Source organism: Bos taurus, chromosome 29 (genome assembly GCF_002263795.3).
Source record: "Bos taurus isolate L1 Dominette 01449 registration number 42190680 breed Hereford chromosome 29, ARS-UCD2.0, whole genome shotgun sequence".
Classification (NCBI taxonomy): Eukaryota; Metazoa; Chordata; class Mammalia; order Artiodactyla; family Bovidae; genus Bos; species Bos taurus.
Window position 1 is genome coordinate 20,084,365 of NC_037356.1, and position 21,205 is coordinate 20,105,569.

General features: G+C 35.4%; 1 protein-coding gene and 1 long non-coding RNA gene across 5 annotated transcripts in view; one reads left to right on the forward strand and one right to left on the reverse strand.

Annotated features, from left to right (window-relative positions):
* Positions 1 to 21,205, forward strand: part of LOC132344252 (uncharacterized) — a 105,973-nt gene that overhangs the window by 72,218 nt on the left and 12,550 nt on the right. The window contains exons 1-2 of one of the 2 annotated variants that reach the window (XR_009493445.1): positions 11,096 to 11,917; positions 14,115 to 14,233. This is a non-coding gene — a long non-coding RNA (uncharacterized lncRNA). Of the gene's footprint in view, positions 1 to 11,095; positions 11,918 to 14,114; positions 14,234 to 21,205 lie in introns of those variants that run through there. The other variant, XR_009493444.1, reaches the window with a different exon arrangement.
* LUZP2 (leucine zipper protein 2) overlaps positions 1 to 21,205 on the reverse strand; it is a 516,697-nt gene that overhangs the window by 4,089 nt on the left and 491,403 nt on the right. For all 3 annotated transcript variants that reach the window (XM_005226734.4, XM_005226735.5, NM_001102336.1), the window contains 2 exon segments: positions 18,268 to 18,363; positions 603 to 689 (listed from right to left, as the gene is read on the reverse strand). In XM_005226734.4, coding sequence (XP_005226791.1) covers positions 603 to 689; positions 18,268 to 18,363 — 183 coding nt within the window.

The following is a 21,205-nucleotide window of genomic DNA, read 5'->3' on the forward strand; positions in this document are numbered from 1 at the left end:
GATGGTTGGATGGCATCACCGACTCAATGGACATGAGTTTGGGTAATCTCTGAGAGTTGGTGATGGACAGGGAGGCCTGGCATGCTGTGGTTCATGGGATTGCAAAGAGTCGGACACAATCGAGCAACTGAACTGAAGTAAAATGACTCTTAATAATTGCTATGATGCAATATATTTGGTCAAATATAGAATAGAACTTCTAGATAGAGTTCAGAATTAAGCTCCTGAGTTATGTTTGTTTTGTGGGGGATACGTATGTCTTTCTACCTTCTGTTTCTCAAGTCTTCATTTATCTTCTTTGTCCTCTAAGAATGTATACTTTTTGTTTTCTGTTTACTTTTGTTTTGTTCCTTGGTTGCTGGGGAAGGGTAGGACGCTTCCCTTGCCCTTGTTCTTCTAGGACTTCAGCTAATCAAATCAAAGCTTAGTGGCAGGCACAGTGGCCATGGAAAGATCCAGAGGCAATAGGTGAAAAATATATCTTGTATTAGGTAATACAGCATCCTGGCTTCAGCTAGAGCAAGAGAGAAAATCATAGAACCCACGAGCTTCAAAAAAGTGTTTTCTGACAATCAAAACAAACAACCAAACAAACAAAATACCTGTGGGACAGGTGATGATTCTGCAGTGTCATTGTTTGGAAGATTTTCATCATGCTTCATAGAACAGGCCGTGTTCTCCTGAAAAAGCTGCGATTGAAAGAAGGTCAGTGAAGTTAAATGAAGGAAAGGAACAGAAAATCTCGCTTGAAATCTTCCCATTGGTAAATTTCCTTCACTTTGAGACAAGCTGAAAGGTTAAGCGAGGGACAAAATGATCACAACATGACTGAGATCTCAGGGAGAGGGCAATTATTCACAGTCCATTTGGGGATCTCAGTCATGCTTATGACAGACAGCTACTAAAAAAGAGCTCTATTCCAATGAAAAATTCTTTCTTTGCAAAAAGTTTTTAAAAATAAAGAGTTACACAACTACTATATTCTATTATCCCTGATGTATCTAGACTTTTAAGATTTAAATATATTCATGGTCTATATGCCTGCAGTAACATCAAGATTGCAAGGCAGAAAACAATGTAAACATTATGATCATTGTAAAAAAAATAAATAAATAAACTGAAATCACAGTTAAATGGAATCAGGAGACCAAAAGGGGAGCTCTCATATGCCACAACAATAGTAGAGCCCAACAAGATGAACACAGACTCCTCTTCTTTCCTGGCAACAATTCAGCCCATGAAAAGCCAAGAACTCTGTTTCCTGTAGCCCTTCCAACTCTCTTTTCCCCTCCATAAAAAGTCCTTTTTCCTTTGCTTTGTGGGGACTTGGACCTTGCTCACCATGATTGCAGACACCCACACTGTAATTCTCTACCGATTCCAAGTAAACACATAATTGCTGCAGACATGTCTGTCGGTCTGTCTGTTTTGCTCAACATCAATCTGTCTAGCAAAAAATCTTCAACACCTTAAAAAAGATTATATTTCTGCAAATAAGATCATATATTTCACTAACCAGGATATCCCTTCTTACTTACTATCTTCCATAGTCTTAAAAAAAATGACTTACTGGCAGCATATTCCAGTTGGCTTTCACTTTCATATTAACCAAGGGTTAAAAGTATTGAATTTATCTTCCCTCCATCCCTCTCTTTCTTCCTTCCTCCTCAGTCAGCCTCTTTCCCCTCATCTTTTCCTCACTGCCTCTCAATTCTCCCTTTATCTCTTCATCATTTTTTTTTTTACTTAAACACATTTTTAAAGTAAATGTCAAAACTGTTTAATGTAAGAATATGTACTTTTTAGTGATATCTCTATAATCCTTTCCCTGTAGAAAATGTATAAAACAGAGACAGGGAGTCTAATAGTTCATGGCCACTGTGTAACTCTAACCTTGAACAAGTTAGTCTCTTTGAAGTCAGACAAGGAGGATACCTGATTTGAACTCTAACTTTCCATAAATTCTAGGAGTGGATGATAACTAAAGAAATTGTGTAGGATATTTAACCTACTCCAATTCAGATTTGAAGGCAAAGTTATTCTCACCTGCTCCCTATTATTACTCTGCATGGCTCCTGACTGAACGTGCAGCATGTGACTTTACCCTTCTGTGTCTGTGTAGCATGCTCTCCCCTCTACACCTTCTTAACAGTCCCTCCTCACTGTGAGATCCTGAAGAACAGCTAGTTTCTCCCTTCCTAGCACATTATTTTCACCACTAGACAGGCTCATCACACTTTCACTAAATGTACAGTGCATTAGAAACATTGACACTAAATGATTTTATATGTATATGTATGTCTGATGCCTCAATATATTGTAAGTTCCTTGAAGACAGAGCCTACATTTTTCAGCCCTAGATCCTATTAGATAGCAAATGGTCATATGTAATCACTGAGTTAATAATAAATGAAAAAAAGGAACATTGGCTATGAAAATATTTTAGTCCTTTCAAATTTTCTTAAGTGCCTGAGTTTGTCAAATGATGAGATTTAGTTATATTTGATAAGATGGTTGTACATAGCCCCTTCTTCAAAATAAGTCTACAGTATATAAAAGAGTAGTCAAAACTTTGAGTGCCTTAGTCCAAAGAATTTTAGGCAGCTACATGAGGAATCTTCTGTACTAATTTTTCTTTTCTTTTTAGGTTGTATGGTTTGAGTTAGACCCAGAAACTAGAATTTCTCTGGAATATTACAAGTATTTTGTTTTTATTGTAATAGTACAACTGACCTTTGTTTTTATTTACTTGCCTTCAGCCTTGGAGGGGGAAAAAAACCTAAACAAATGTACAAAATCAAGCTCAAAATGCAGAAAATAACATGCAGAGTATAAGGCTTCCCAAAATATATTTTTGAATAGTGGAGTATATAAGTTATATAAGTTTGAGGAAAACTTTACTTGAACATTAAACAATGGTATTTAAGGTAGTTCTTCTCAGAGTCTTTAATACAAAATTTCTTAAATCTTTGGTCTTGAATGATCTTCTCATGGGGTGCTTGTTAAATATAATACTCCTGGGTGAAAATTCAGTCTTATGAATATAGGGCTTGCATTTTTAATCAGCAATCGAGCAATTCAAATGAACAGTGAAATTTGAAATCCACTTCTCTGTAATGTATAAAAGCACTATAAATCTCTTAGGAGATATGATATAACCATTTCCTAAATCCATTTGACCTCAAAATCAGTTTTTGTGTGTGAGGTATTACTTGAGGTCATTGTCTTGAGACAGATACCATAGGATTTATGGTGGAGTATGGTAAGCACAGCTGACTAGTTGAGACAAGCCTTTGATCATCTGAACAATGAAAACTTATTAAGTTTCAACTTTAAAGAAAATATTATGTGGCTGGAAGACAATTCTAATCTTTTTGATACTTTGATCTTAAAATGAACACAGCCTTTAAGTTTATTTTTGTGTGTGTGCCTCACAGGCATCGTGGAAACTTCGTGAGATGGGGTTCATAAAATTCCTAGTGTTATTCAGAAAGGCAACCGATTTAAGCACTTCTGAAGGCACAAACCTTCAAAATACTCTCAATTAGATAAAATTCATCAACCTGATGAGTATTGTACCTGTTTCTAGAAACTCAAATGGAGATTGATCAGGAAAGTCTGCACAGATTCAACTACTTCAATGTGCAGCTCAACTATTCATTATACAGGCGACCTAGCTGGGTCTGTAAATTATGAAATGGGATGAGCCATGAACATATCTTTATTAAAGTAATTACATACTCTTTCTCACATACACTTCTTCACCAACACCTCCAGAATCACCAGTTTGTTTCTGTGCTTTGGGCACAGATTACTATCTGACAAAATGTTATATTATGGCCACAAAAGTACGCAAAGTAATAACAAATTTAGTTGAGACAAGCCCCTTTAATTATTTACCTCTATGTGGAAAAAATACATAATCCTACCATGTTGGTGCAGACTCTAATACTGGAGTATCTTTAACAATGGTCAGGATTCTCATTTTAATGGCTTGGGAGTCATGTACAAACAAATTTGAGTCCCAACTCCATCTCCTATCTTTATAAGGAAAAAAAAAAACCTTTATGTTTTGTTTTGGGGTATACCCAATTAACAGTGTTAAAATCTCAGCCATACTTATACCTGTATCCATTCTCCTCCAAACTCCGCTTCTATCCAGGCTGTCACATAACATTGAGCAGAGTTCCCTGAGCTATACAGTAGGTCTTTGTTGGCTGTCCATTTTAAATATGGCAGTGTGTACAAGCCTGTTCTAAACTCCCTAACTATTCCTTTACCCCACCCTCACCCCCTGCAACCATAAGTTTATTCTCTAAGTCTGTGAGTCTCTTTCTGTTTTATAACTAAGCTCTTTGTATCATTTCTTTTTAGATTACACATATAAGGGATGTCATATAAGCCTTCTCCTTCTCTAACTTACTTCACTCAGTATGAAAATCTCTAGGCCCATCCATGTTGCTGCAAATAGCGTTATTATTTATAAAGGCTGAGTAATTCCAATATCTTTGATAATGAACTTTGAGGTTTCTGATATTTTGAGGTTTCTTTGATATTTTACAGAAAAATAAGATTAAACACCAACAACAGATTTTGACATCAGAACAAATAAACCAACAAGCAAAATCCACTGCTAGTTTCAGTGATATTTCAAAGAAGGAATAACATTTTAATACTAATATGTATAAAGGATCAAATATCTAAAGAAATTATTTTTGAGAACCAGAGAGAGAGAGATTGTCTCATGGAAAATCTACTAATATTCTGTTGTTTGATATTAAATGTCAGTTTTCTACATTCCAATACTGTTGAAAACTTCATGACAGGCCAGTAGTTGTTAGTGAAATGATGGATGGGAAATACCAATTTGACTTCACTTTTCCTTCATTTGTGAAATGGGGATAATGATGCATACATTCAAAATTTCTGACATCAAGTGAAATGATTTAATGAAGGTAACTCAGCTAGGTGAATGGAGTAAAGAGTCCATTGGGGTTAGAATTCCTTTAGCTCTTATTTGGTGGGTACACTGGGGAAAGTTACTTTATCTTAAGGAGGTTCTGATTCCTTATCTGTAAGGTAGGCAGAATGATCCTTACCTGACAGGAGTTTTGATGAAACAATTTATGCAGTGGTTTCTAAAGGAGTATTTTGCATGTATTAGATGCTCAGTTAGGCTTAGTTCCTACGCTTTCTTTCCCTTCCTAAGCTTCTTTACGTCAAAATTTCTCCATTTTGTTGAAAAATACTTGTATCAGAATAGAAACACAGCTGTTCAGTCATTTTAATTTTCAGTCGTGCTGTCAACATAATGACCCTGGTCATTGGATGATGCTGACATTGCCAAAGAATGTATGGCTGTCCTTGATCCTTTCCTGTTCATGATTTAACAGGGCAGGAAAAATGTCAGCTTAACCAACCACCCATCTTCCTTGAGACATCTTAACCTTGGAGAATGCCTTTATCCTTCCTGAATTTTCATTTGTTTTCCTCTTCAAGGCAGAATCAGCAGATCAGTCTAACCAACTTAAGCATTCAGGTGCTTCAGAAGGTTTTCATTAAGGAACGTTCACATCTTTGGCTTCAGTGCAAATATCCCATTTAGAAAATATGGAAATAAAATTGTATATTTAGAATGACCTTTGTTACAGGGCACCATGAGTAAAATTACTCCGTAATACTGTTGCATCGGCATCCATTGTGTGTTGTTAAGCGGCTTTCAAGGGCCTGAAGCTGACACTAGCCCCCAGCGCCATCCTCCATTGCGTTTCCTAGGTAACAGCCAGCAGAGACACAAGGAAGTGTAAGGTCCTAATGGAACTTCTCCAGTGCTGCTGGTAATACAGGTCCTCCTGTTTCTCGGCTCCTTTGCTTGTGAGACCCTTAGGTAAGAACCCTGGGAAGCTTACTGAAACTCTGCTACTGCTCCTTTCAGTTTGAATTGACCGATCCAGCCTACCCTGGAACCTCAAGCCCTCCACACCAACCCTAACAGAGGCATATGCCCCAGGTCCTGCTGCTTCCTTTTGGCCTGGACACTCCCGTGTAGCTCAAGGAGGAATGCCTTGTGTTCCTCCAGGACCTGTGATTGGCAAACCTCTGTATTTCAGTTTCCCTGAGCTGGAGGTCTTTCTCACACCTTGGGGCACCATCTGATACCTAGGGCTTTACTTAACAAATGTTAACAAAAACCAAAACAGGCACTATGATAGAGTAAAAAAATTACTGGAAAGCCTATAAAAGAAAAGCCTCTTTTGCATTTTGTTTAAGTTACACTCCATTCTGCCTCTGAAATAAACAGTAATACTTTAAGAATTAAAGCAGATGAGATGATTTATCAGAGATTCATTTAAAGTCTTCTCTGGGTTTTAATCTCTGATTCTGTTGATTAAATTAACTTTGTTAATGGTATTGAGCACTTGGTTCTACTTCACAAGAGGCATTAGTTTTGTCTCTGATGACTTTTCTGTATACACTAAAAGAACTCAAAATACTTAATACAAATGCATTCTGGGCAACCTGAAATTCTACCTAGAAAAAATACATCTGACAGTTAAAAGGTCCAATTCATTCTTCATATTTAATTATTATCTGGGACAAGCTGGGGGCTAAAAACAAACATGATTTTCAGAATATATAAAAGAAAAAATGAAATTAAGTATCAAGTTTTTAAGAAACATTGGCTAAATTTTTCTCTCATGCGACTTTTGAGTATGAAATGCTTTTTTAAAATTTATTATAGAATGATACTTTAGTACTGTTTTAATATTTAAAAAGGCAGAAACTGGAAGAAGTTCAAAGATTAAAAAATGGAATGTTAAATCAAGTTGATGGTAGGTAGTGGAGGAACAGTGGCCTGGGAGGGAGGCAGGATCTGACACTGATGTTCTCTGTTACCAGGCTCATCAGGCTCCTCCAGGCAAGTTGCGTTCCCTCTCTGAACCATAATTCATTCATTACATGAAATAGTTCAAATTTGGAAACAGGAAGCCCTAACTTCATCTGTTACCAGGCTCACCAGGCTCCTCCAGGCAAGTTGCGTTCCCTCTCTGAACCATAATTCATTCATTACATGAAATAGTTCAAATTTGGAAACAGGAAGCCCTAACTTCATCATTTTAGATATTTTGGAAAACTATTTAAAAGCATCTGTTATGATTTGCATTTTGTTTGGTTCTGAAGGAAATATCAATACTTTTATATCTGTCCTCAAATTGCCTATTATCTAATGCAAAATGAGAACCTTATACATATAATCACCTTGCAAGAGGGATGATGATATGGGGTAAACACTCCAAGCACTATGGAGACCCAAAGGAGAAAACCATTTTGTCTCAGGGAAGGTAAGAGAGGTCAAAGAGTTATCAACAAGAGTAAGCTTTGTATTCACATGTCACTGTTTGATCTATTTCCTTATAATAATTGTTAACATGCTTATTAGGCTATTTATATTTACCAATTATATTTACCAATTTACCAAATTATAAGTTACCCATTATTCTTATGGTTTCTATATGGCATCTGGTAAGAAAGCATACTTAAGTTTACATTTTCATGATTTAAATTAATATGTTATAGGAGGGTAAACATGGAAATCTATTATCTAATGTAAAAAGCAGAAATTTATTCTAAAGACCTTAGGTAACTGTCCTTCTCATATGATCTGGAGGCATGCCTGTTCCTTAAAAAAAACCACAGGAGTACAATGAAGAATGCCTATTACGAAGCCAACCTCTTCAGATGGTCTGATGGAATGTAGCCCAGAATGACAGTGGTGCATGGTCACTCAGTCCAGTTACAGCAGGGCATGACTCTCCTAGAAAATTTTTGTTAATGTAGTGTCTGCCAACAATTCATCAGGGCATCAACTGTCACACAATGAATATTGGATATAATTGTAAACTAGAACTTTTAAAATCTCTGCCAAAATTGTTTTAATATGAAAATGCTAACGTAAGTTTCTACTAGCAGCTCTAGATTTATTTCCTACACACTTTATGCTCTCATTTTCCTAGACAATGCTGTGCTGTTGAATAAACTCCCTTTGGTAAGGGACTTGCAGGCAGGTGCAACGGCAAGATTCTGAGCAAGGAGTACTTACAATGCTAAATATAAGCCATTGTTGCCTTTCATTTCCTCAGCACATTAAGAAAAGTTAAGTGTGTGCTATCTAGAGGAGTCAGAAACATTATAAAACACACACTCCTTTTGTGAAAATTAACATAAACTGCTCAGTATCTTTAATTCTTGATATGCTATTAAACAATATGAGGCACATTTGCAAACTGCAGGAAAATGGGATAAAGCAGGTACATCCTTTGCTTTCTCCCTGTGACTACAAAATTATCATTGGAGCAAAACTACTTTCAAGGGAACTTAAACATTCCCCAAAACTTGTAGTCCAATATGTTGTTATGCTTTTGTGGATCCATTTCAAGTTTTCTATATCCACGAACAAAAGGGCCATTTTCCTAGGTGACCCTGCCTGGTTGGATAGGGCAGGAAGTAGAACATATCTAAGAATGCATGGGCCCTAATTCCAAGATATACCTTGTCCATACAAGATATTAAGACCATGAATATGAAAACTGCAGAGTAAATTCAGACTGAACTAAGGACATCCATAATAAAACCAAACACTTCTAATTAGTTGGTATAGTTCTAGTATGGTTAATCTCTATGACTACAATCATCATGATAAACCTATAAGAAATAAACATTAAAGATTCTCAAGAATGTTTAACAGGAAATACTGATGGAAGAAAATCTAGGAGGGTTTATTCAAATAACACACATTCCTGGCCTGTGCCCTAGATCTACTGATTTAATAATCTGTGGAGTGAAGCCTTAGCACAAGCAGTCTGATTTGAAGATAGTTGATCTGAATTTTATAGAAAAGGGATCTGAATAAAAAAATCACTTGCCAATAAGTGATGTGTTAGGAAAACAGCACAGTGGTAATTTCCAGGTTCTTTCTAGTATGTTATTTAGTCTTGGGTATGACCAACAGAAATCAAAATGAATCACCTTTGCTATTTATTGACTAAGAAATTGCATGTGTTCCCATCAGCACTCAGTGAGGTTGCTGATCATAGAATCCTTGAATAGAAAGACATGCACTCATGATAGCTCTTTTCCTCTACTCTAAGGCTCCATTTCCTGACTGCATCACAGAATGGTGGTTTTTCATTATTTAATTATATAATATACCATGTCTTCTATTCTATGCTAATTCTATTTTCAGAAAATTTTCATTGAGTTCACTTTAATATTTGACTGAAATATTCACCTTTTTATAGCTGTTTCTATTAGGTGCATCTGGATCTGCCCTAAGAGTGAATCAGACAAGGTTTTTAAATGATGGCTATTCTGACTGATGTCAGGTGGTAATTCATTGTGATTTTTATTTTCATTTCTGTATAATTAGTGATGCTGAGTATCTTTGCATGTGCCTATTGGCCATCTGTATATCTTCTTTGGAGAAATATTTAGGTCTTCTGCCCATTTTTCAATTAGGCTTTTTTTTTTTTTTTTAGGTTATTGCATTATATGAACTGTTGATACATTTTGGAAACTAAGCCTGGTTGGTGGCATTATTTGCAAGTAATTTCTCCTGGTCAGTAGGTTGTACTTGTTTATGGTTTCCTTTCCTGCACAAAAGTTTGCAAGTTTGATTAGGTCCTGTTGGTTAATTTTTGTTTTTATTTCTATTTCCTTGGGAGACTGATCTTAGAAAACACTGGTACAATTTATGTCAGAGAATGTTTTGCCTATGTTCTTTTCTAAGAGTTTTATGGTGTCATGTCTTATAATTAACTCTATGAGCCATTTTGTGTTTATTTTAGTGTATGGTGTGAGGGTGTATTCTTACTTCATTGATTTACATTTGGCTGTCCAGCTTTATCAATACCACTTGCTGAAGAGACTGTCTAACTCCACTGTGTTTCTTTTTTTTAAATTTTTTTAAATTTTATTTTTAAACTTTACATAATTGTATTAGTTTTGCCAAATATCAAAATGAATCCGCCACAGGTATACATGTGTTCCCCATCCTGAACCCTCCTCCCTCCCCATATCATCCCTCTGGGTCGTCCCAGTGTACTAGCCCCAAGCATCCAGTATCATGCATCGAACCTGGACTGGCATCTCGTTTCATACATGATATTTTACATGTTTCAATGCCATTCTCCCAAATCTTCCCACCCTCTCCCTCTCCCATAGAGTCCATAAGACTGTTCTATACATCAGTGTCTCTTTTGCTGTCTCGTACACAGGGTTATTGTTACCATCTTTCTAAATTCCATATATATGCGTTATTATACTGTATTGGTGTTTTTCCTTCTGGCTTACTTCACTCTGTATAATAGGCTCCAGTTTCATCCACCTCATTAGAACTGATTCAAATGTTTTCTTTTTAATGGCTGAGTAATACTCCATTGTGTATATATACCACTGCTTTCTTATCCATTCATCTGCCAATGGACATCTAGGTTGGTTCCATGTCCTGGCTATTATAAACAGTGCTGCGATGAACATTGGGGTACACGTGTCTTTTTCCCTTCTGGTTTCCTCAGTGTGTATGCCCAGCAGTGGGATTGCTGGATCATAAGGCAGTTCTATTTCCAGTTTTTTAAGGAATCTCCACACTGTTCTCCATAGTGGCTGTACTAGTTTGCAGTCCCACCAACAGTGTAAGAGGGTTCCCTTTTCTCCACACCCTCTCTAGCATTTATTGCTTGTAGACTTTTGGATCGCAGCCATTCTGACTGGCGTAAAATGGTTGTAGAAGATTGATTGACTATAGATGGCTTCCCAAGTGGCTCAGTGGTAAAGAATCTGCCTGTAATGCAGGAGATATGAGTTGAATCTCTGGGTCAGGAAGTTCCTCTAGAGAAGGAAATGGTGACCCACTCCAGTATTGCCTGAGAAATCCCATGGACAGAGGAGCCTGGAGGAGCCATGAGGTCTCAAAAGAATCAGACACTTTTGGGTTCTGTATTCTGTTCTGTTGATCCAAATTTTAGGTCAATACCTTGATGTTTTGATTACTGTCCCTTTGTGGTGGGCTTCCCTGGTGGCTCAGTGGTAAAGAATCTGGTGAAGAGATGCAGGTAAAGAGCCAGGTGGGCTATAGTCCATGGGGTCGAAAAGACTGAGACATAAGTTAGTGATGGAACAACAACAAGCTTTGTAGCACTGTCTGAAATCTGGGAGGGCTATGCAGCATTATTTATAATATCCACGACATGAAGACAATCTAAGTTTCTAGATGAATAAACAAAGTGTTCCATAGAGAGGAACATATATGTATATGATATTATTCAGATATAAAATGGGAATTTGCCATTTGTGACAACATGGATAAACACTGAAATACAAAGAAAAAATATTAAAATCAAGAAGGCAAAATCGACAAATAGTATACACGGGAATCCTCATAAGTTTATCAGCTGAATTTTGAGCAGAAACTCTGCAGGCCAGAAGGGAGTGGCAGGATATATTTAAAGTGATGCTGTTATTAATCAAAAGAAAGCTGAAGTAGCCATATTAATTTCAGACAAAGCCAGCTTCAGAGCAAGAAAAATATCAGGGATAAAGAGGGACAGCTGTATAATAATAGAGGGGTCAATTCTACAAAAAAAAAAAAAAAAAGTACATAACAATTCTTAACAAAAATACATCTAACAACAGATTGTCAAGATATTTGAGACAAAGCTAATAGAACTGCAAGGAGAAACAGAACTGAACCACTACCACCGAGGAAAGTTTCAACACTCTCTGTCAATAGTGGACATATCAAGTGAGCAGAAATCTCCAAAAATAGAGTTGACCTGAAGAGCACTACAAATCAAATGGATCTAACTGATATTTATGGAATACTTCATCAAACAAGAATAAAATACAAATTCTTCTCAAGGTAACATGGAACATTAGATAGAGTGCATTTGAGCAAATGTAGAGTATGCCATCAGACTGTAATGGAACTAAACGGCAAATTACAGAAAGATAGCTGGTTGCTTATGGAACTCTGAACTATTGCTCAATTACTCTGCAAACCGAAAAGCTGTATTTAAAAATACCTGCTATCTTTTATTTATTTTTTTTTAAATTTTATTTTATTTTTAAACTTTACAATATTGTATTAGTTTTGCCAAATATCAAAATGAATCTGCCACAGGTATACATGTGTTCCCTATCCTGAACCCTCCTCCCTCCCCATACCATCCCTCTGGGTCGTCCCAGTGCACCAGCCCCAAGCATCCAGTATCGTGCATCAAACCTGGACTGGCAACTTGTTTCATACATGATATTATACATGTTTCAATGCCATTCTCCCAAATCTTCCCACCCTCTCCCTCTCCCACAGAGTCCATAAGACTGTTCTATACATCAGTGTCTCTTTTGCTGTCTCGTACACAGGGTTATTGTTACCATCTTTCTAAATTCCATATATATCCGCTATCTTTTAGAAAGACACCATTAAGAAAATGTAAAGACAAGAAACATCCTGAGTAAGAGAAATATTTTCAAATCTTATATCTGGTAAAGGATATATATCCAGAATATGTAAGGAATCCTGCTACTTAATACCAAGAGGACAGACAACCTCAATAAACATGGGGAAAATATCTGAATAGACATTTCACCAAAGAAAATATGTCAGTTGCTAATAAGTATATAAAAAATATGCTAAAATTTTTAACCATTTGGAAATTAACAGTTAATCCTGGAATGAAATTTGATTTCAGGCTCCCTAGAGTTTTATTTTTAACAAGTGGTAACAAAGATGTCGAGAAAACGGAACTCTCATAATTGCTAATTAAGATGTAAAATGGTGCAGCCACTTTGGAAATGTCTGTCTGTTTCTTTAAAAAGTTAAGAAAGTATTTACAGTATCCTATTCTACTTTTGGGTCTCTACTCAAGAAAAATAAAACATATGTCCACTTGAAGATGTTTATGTAAATGTTCATGGTATGATTAATTCATAATAGCCAAAAAAGTGGAAAAAATCCAAAAGTTATCAGCTGGTGAATGGATAAGGAAAATGTGATAAAACCATACAATGGATTCTTTTCAGAATAAAAAAGAGCAAACTACTGAAATATACTATAATATAGATGAACCTCAAAGTCATTATGCTACATGAAAAAGGGAATGCAAAAGGCCACATGCTGTATGATCAATCTATGAAATCTATGGAAAAGGCAAACCTATAACCAGTAGAAACTAGGTTAGTGGTTGTCTTTATAGAGATTAACTTTAAAAACGGGCATGTGGGATGTTACTAGGAAGATAGAAACGTTCTAAAACTGGCCTGTGGTAATGGTTGCAAAACTTGGTAAATTAAATAAATGCATAACTGAAATATACACTTAAAATCTGTGGTTTTTACAGAATGCAAATTGTTTTTAAAAACTGTCATATTTTTCACAAGCAGTTAGCCCCACTGTGCTAATTTTTGTTCATTCTAGTTATTAAGACAGCACAAATCTCTCCTGTAAAGGAGCAAATGGACAAAAATTAACTTAAAATTTCTCCTATAGTAGTTCATTTTATTTGAGAATAAAACTATAATTGTTCCAGTCAACCAAGATGAAAATAGAGACTCATATTAGACTTCATCCTTATTCTTGTATCTTTGCTTGAACACACAATTCTGGGGATTTCTCATTCTGATATTCTGTTTATTTCCTGCTTTCAATTATTTGTTATTGGCTTCATTCAGATCCCTATTTTATCTCCCCTTTTATTATTTTTTAAAAATTCCTCATTGGGTAGTTTCTAGATTTTTTTAATTTCATAGAGCAGAAAAACACATTAAATGGAAAATTTATTTCCATTTGTTTTCTAACTCTTAATTTTGTCAAGTAAGGCCACCAAAATTAAAATTTAACTCAACAACTACCATGTATTTTCTTTCTGTAGAAAACTAAGTAGCACTGATTAGTTTGTAATTAAAGTCTTTTATAAAAAAGCAGTGAAAATACTTCAAAATACACATGAAATATACAAAACATAAATGTGAAAAAATAATTGTATTAGGTTCTCCAGGGAAACAGAACTAACAGAATATATACATAGATATATGAGTTTTTTTTTTTTTTTTAATAGGAATTGACTCATGCTGTTATGGAAGATGAGACATGCCATGATATGCACTCTCTAAGCTGGTGAATCAGGAAAGCTGGTGGCATAAAATTCAGTCTAAGTCTGAAGGGCTGAGAACTGGGGTGAGTGGCCTGCTGGTATTAAGTCCCTGAGTTGGAAGGCTCCATGAACAGGAGCTGAAGAAGAAATATGGCCCAGCTCAAAGGGAAAAGAAATTATGTTTCCTCTATCTTTTTGTTCAATTTGGGCCTTCTAGAGATTAGATGCCTACCATGTTTTTGAGGGAAGATCTCTTAGTCTACTAATTCAAATGTTAATCTCTTCTGGAAATGCCCTATCAGACATACCCAGAATTAATATTTTACCAACTCTCTGGTCATCCCTGAGCTCAGTCATTTTGATGCATAATACTAGCTATCACGAGGCCACCTCTTATCAACCTGGCACATAGATGCACTTCTTTACTCATATTCAGTCTCCAAACAAAGACAATAAGAAGGTTATATTTTTGCCAAACACGTTAAAACTATCTTTCCTACAACAGAAAATGCAGCAATCCTTTTACCAGAAAAGGAGGTAAATTTCTTATTTTTCCTTTATGAAATTATGTTTTGATACCTTATTTGGGTATTCAATTAAAGCAATTCAAATTGAAGCTTGAATCTCCAGCTTGTTGGAATCAAGGTGAAGCTATTTTCATGTTGCTGTATTGAAATGGAAGGAATGCATTTCATGATATTTAACACAAATCAGAATATTTTGGGTGAATTTGGACAAGCTGAGTAAGGGTAGTTCTCATAGATCCAAAGGGCCCTTCACTTTTTCCTGTAAAGTGGAGAAAGCCATCAGAATTATTCTCTTACTATTGGGGAAAGCTGGAAAGGAACTATACAGCTTTCTATGATTAAGATTAATTATACTCTGAGTACTATAGCTTGGAGAGATGATGGCATACTAGCTCCCTCATGGAAAGCTTAGCTATGGACAAAATCGCACATCAATTTCCTGATCAGTTTCACAGCCCTGCTGCTCTTAGATTTGGTTGCAAAATAAACAGAGGGTTCTGGGATGTATCCCCTCTACCTACTATCAAAAGTGACATCATAGACTTTTCATGGCTACCATTACAGAGCCTCATTTAGGCATTGCTGTGAAACCCTTGTTACTAAACAACATACTAAAGGCATTATGTCTTGTTTAAACCAATCTTTTTCAAATTAAGGCTCACAGACCATCTCTTTCAGAATCCCTTGGATTGGAAAGTGGTGTCAGGTCCATGTTAAAAAAAAAAAAAAAAAGACAAGTTACCTTTAGTCCCGTTTACTTAGAATTTACTGAAGAATTTTTCACAGTCTTTATTTTTAAAAGCTCCTCAGATGATTTTAAGAATCATGTACATATGAGATACATTGTTAGTAAAACTAGCCTGCATATTAGAATTACCTGGTCATCAGTATTTTATAAAAATCCTCCATATGATACTACAGGGAGGATATGGCTAAGAACTACTGATCTAGAATTGGAAAAAAGATATTCACAATAGTCTCACTCACTCCTACTGCTTACACCTGGCTTATTTCACTCCCTTATGTTATTCACTTGGCCTTTAAATGTAACTGAGCCTGCAGACTATAAATATTGAGCACTCTCTGCACTGGCAAGTGTGGGTTCTTGGAAGCAGAGACTTCAAAGACTAAACTAAGGAACTGGGATCAGGTTAGAGAGAGAGCCATCATGCTGGTACAGGGGGAGGAAGCTTTTTGAAGCAACCCAGTTGGGACCTCCACCAAGGTAGTAGCTGCTTACGCCACTTACTGAAGGGAGAGGAGCTACTGGTGACAAGGAAGGGCAACAAAAATAGAGTGAAACAGACAACAACAACAAAGAATTTATACCTCTCTCTTGACAAGAAATGTACACCAAAATATTGCTTTGAGGAATCTTTGCAAAACACATAGAACTTTTCAAGGTTTGCCTTAAATGGGAATATTTTGTTTGTTAAGTTTGATCAAGTCCTGGTTCTTCTGTTATTTCAGATGTTTTGGCCACTTTAATACATGAACAATTTGCTCAAGGCACAGGTATACCAGTACAAGTGCAGGAAAAAAAAAAAGCAATGGAATCCCTCCTAATCCAAGGGCTCAGAGCAGGACATTTAGGGATCAAGCCTGAGCATTACCCTGAAGGGTGCAGGCCAGAAGCTTCCAAAATTCTAATTTGTTTCAAAGTGTTTTTTTTTTTTTTCAATTGATATTATCATTGGCATGTAACATTGTATTAGTTTTAGGTATGCAACATAATGATTTGATACATGTATATACTGCAAAATGATTTTTAGGTAGTTTTAGGAAACTGTATCAAGAATAGCCTTAAAATTAACCCAATGGTCTTATCTCTTAACTGGACATAAACATGTGAAAATCTTAACTATATCCCTGTGTGCTAAGTCGCTTCAGTTGTGTCTGACTCTTTGTGACCTTATGGACAGTAGCCTTTCAGGCTCCTCTGTCCATGGGATTCTTTAGGCAAAAATACTGGAGTGGGTTGCCACGCCCTCCTCCAGGGGATCTTCCCGACCCAGGGATCAAATCCGTGTCACTTATTTCTCCTGCATTGGCAGGCAGATTCTTTACCACTAATGCCACCTGAGAAGTCCATATCCCTAATTCAAACCAAACTCCTTAGCTTGGGAACCCAGTGCCCCTCCTACTTAAGTCCCAAATTATCTTAGCCACACATCCCACCATTTTCTGTTCGATACTCTCTACTCATATTCTGATGTTTTCTTGTCTCTGATATTGACTCACACTATCAAAACCCTATCTGTTCTGCAAACTATAGCAAAAATAGTCCTTCCTTCCCCAAACCTTCTTGACTTCTTCTTCCCTTGGAAGTAAACTGCAGAATTTCTACTTCTCATTAATCTTATATTCTAAATTTTTGGTTTTGAACATGTTTCAACATAAGATGTGAAAGCGAAATTGCTGAGAAATTAGTATTTCTAAATTTACTTTGGCAGTCGATAGAGGAAAAAGAGATTGACTTGGTTAACTTGTTTCTATTCTGCCTTATTTCCTTTGCTATCACCTGATTCCTTTTTCCATGATGAATAGTTTTAGCAGACACTTTCCATTTTGTCAACTAGATTAAAGGCTATCTTTGAATATATTAAATACAACTGACATTTGCCATTTTTCAAGCCCAGATATGACAGATCGGTAATTGTGCCAAAGTTCCAGAGTTAAAATTTCATTACACTTTTTAGAGTAAAAGCACAGAGTACAAATTCCTCATTTCCTGTTATCATTTGAAGGGTAAAAATTTCCCTTCCTCTATTGTAATATCTCTGTAATTCAAGGTTTATTTGCTTTATGGGGAGAATACTATTGAATCACATTCTTTGTTTGGAGTTGTGTTTGCTTTTAATATTTTAACAGCTTCCTGTCAAGTGACTCTGGGAATGACCACCTTATCTCTCTGGCAATTCAAGTTTATGAAAGTGAAAGTCACTCAGTCGTGTCCCACTCTTTACGACCCCATGGACTGTCCATGGAATTCTCTAGGCCAGAATACTGGAGTGGGTAGCCAATCTCTTTTCCAGGGCATCTTCATATTCCTAATTGTCTTACAATTGTCTTGCAATTACACCTATTAGAATAACCACATGATTGATATCTAAAGAACATCTGCATTATCAAATGAAAAGTACAATGTTTAGAGAGCAGAAGTGAAAGAAAAGTGTTAGCTGCTTAGTCATGTCCGACTCTTTGTGACCCCATGACTGTAGCCCACCCAGCTCCTCTGTCCATGGAATTCTACAGGCAGAAATACTGGGATGGGTAACCACTCCCTTCTCTGGAGATCTTCCCAGCCCAGGAATCGAACCTGGGCCTCCTGCATTGCAGGCAGATTCTTTTTTTTTTTTTTTTTAATTTTTATTTTATTTTTAAACTTTACATAATTGTATTAGTTTTGCCAAATATCAAAATGAATTCACCACAGATTCTTTACCATCTTAGCTACCAGGGAAGCCCTTAGATAGTAGATATTGCATATAAATAGACAGCTTCATGGTGGCATAAACTAGGATTTTAAAAATGCTTATGTCCATGTTTTCATGTTGAATGTTGTTAAAAACATATAAAATTAATCTTACAATTTGAGTGTCGCACTCAGGGGTACTGAGTAGAACCTCTTCCTTTGTAGTCTCAATTTGTGGGGTTTCATTGACTTCAGTAGTGATTTCTTGAGGCTGGAGAGAAAGAGAACATTAAGAGGGAAGTAGTTTCATCAAAGAATTCCTAATACATTTGTAAAACATGCTATAATGGCAACCACACTGAATGAAAATGTGTATATATCAGAGACCTTAACTGTACCTTAAATATTAACTATGAAATTGAATGAAATAATTTCTATTCAATTTTGTAGGAGTGCTGTCCAGTAAGACTACTTTCCTACTGCAAATATTTATTTCTTGCATAATAAACTTTTAAGGATTCTGGTTCTTCAAAAAAAAAAAAACCAGGAATCCTATCTTTCCTCTTTATTTTAACCTCATATCTATCTGGGAAATAATTAGTACACATCCTATTTTCTTAATAGTAAATATGATATTTTCTAATATCTCACTGTAAGTTACAAAAAGAATTATGTTGACTCCAATGCTTCACCTACCAATCAAATACTGTTTTATACCTCAAGAAACCCTACATATTACTCTAAATGTCTTTGTGCTACTTTCTACACAGAAATGCACATGATCCAAATTGGGTCATCGAAACCTTCATTTTTGGAAGTAAATACTGACTAGATTAAAAAGAGGTTATAAATAGATAAAAATTAATATAAAATATATTAATTTAAAATTTATTTTAAATATTTATTTTAATCTATTTATTTTTAATAGATTTAATAAATCTATATATTAAAGATTTAATAAATCAATTTATTAAATAAATCTATTAAATAGATTTAATAAACCTATTTATTAAAATCTATTTAAATTTAATTGATTTATTTATATCTATAGATATAAATTAATATAAAATATATTAATTAAAAAATTTAATTTATTAATTTAAATATATTTAAAAATTAATATAAATATATTAATTTCAGTAAATTCACTTGTCCAAGTTGTTTCTACAGTGAGACACTTCTTATGGTTCACATTCCCAGTCTTCTGAAGCAGCCTCTGTTTCTGTTCAGCCTCAACTTTGTTACTTCTGCCTTCTCCCAGATAGTATGAGCTCCTGATGGTCTACCATTAAAATCTCCTTCATTTAACTTGGTAAGGGTCAATATTTATTGCTTGTAAACACAGATGTTAATGATACTGGGAGTCAAATCAACAAAATAAAACTGTCAGAACAACATAAGAGCTGAGATAGAAACCATTTGCTACAGAAACCAACAGGAAGGAAAACTAACCCAGCTAGGTAAGCTGTAAAAAATAACAGGTTCACCAATGATGGAGATTACATTTAAGAGTAAGTATTGAATATCTTCCTTAAAATATAAATATGCCCATATTGAAAAATGCTAATGTTCGTTAATTATATTTTCTTATGCAAATATTGTACATTTATGAAAGTGCTTCCAGACATTGGTGGTGAGGTTTAGGTAAGAAATATGAGCAGAATAAAAGCTTTTGTCTATCTACCTATCTACTTTTGTAGGCCTTGGCTAACTTGGACAAGATCTAAAAGGGGCTTCATTTACTATTAAGTTCACAAAGAGCAGGAGGGAAGAACGACAGTGCCGTTTTCCTCCTCCGCAAGTTTGCCAGAGTCTACCCTTGTGCTCCTATACTTCACAACTGGGTTGGCTGGTTTGTCAACTTCTGCATCTGTTTACAAGAGTTATTTTAACTTGCTTCAGGAAAGAAAATTACATAAATTAATTTCTTTTAACGACTGGAGGAAATTATACATCACTTCATCAATGTGAGCAATAAAGCATGAAAAATTAAATTACTTTAAATACAAAAACATAATATTTGTTTTTAGAACTAGTTGCATTAAACATAATACATGCAATCCTTAATGTAGGCATTTGCTATCAGTGAAATAGCTCTTTCTAAAAGAAAGAAGCCTTATTGAATCTGATGAATTAACAAAGAATGGGAACTGGCTTTGGGGAATTACAGTGTATTTTGGCGTTGAAAAACATGTGAATTCTGTTCTGGATTAGCACATAAATAAAGCAGGGTCTTAGACACTACATATGACTTTGGAGGGCCTGTTTTCTACTGCCATACTAAATTAGGTCAATAACACCTAAATTGCAATATTTTTGTTGCTGTTATTTGTTGTTTAGGATAGTTTTAGCTTCACAAAAAATTGATAAGTATAGGGACTGTCCATAAAGCCCCAGTTCTCACACATGCATAGACTCTCCCATTATCAACATCATTCACCAGAGTGGTACAAATGTTACCAAGGGTGAATGTACATTAACACATCATAATCAGTGAATGTCCATGGTGTATATTAATATCTGGATTCACTAGTAGATGAAATTCTATAGGTTTGGACAAATGTGTAGTAACATATATCCATCATTATGCTATCATACATAGTATTTTCACTGCTCTAAAAATCCTCTGTGTTCTGCCTATTCATCCCTACCCTCCTCACCCTTGGCAACCTTTAGTCTTTTAATTTTTTCCATAGTTTTTCCTTTTCTAGAATATTCATAGTTGGAATCCTACAGAATAAAGCCACTTCAGATAGGATTTTTTCATTTTGTAATATATATTTAAGGTCTCTCAATGTCTTTCTATGGCTTGGTGGCTCATATCTCTTTAGTGGTGATAAATATTTCATTTTCTCCATGTACTATCATCCAGTAATAGATGGATTCACTGGTGAATTCTATCCAACAATTAAAATAGTTAATTTATAGCAATTCTTTTCAAGAAATTCCTCTCAATTTCTTCCAAGAAATAGAAGAGGTGAGAACACTTCTAAATTCACTTTATGAGTCTAGCATTACACTAATACTAAAACCAGATAAGGATACCATGAGAAAATAAAATTATAGGCCAATATTCTTGATGAGGGATTCCCTGTTGGCTCATTGGTAAAGAA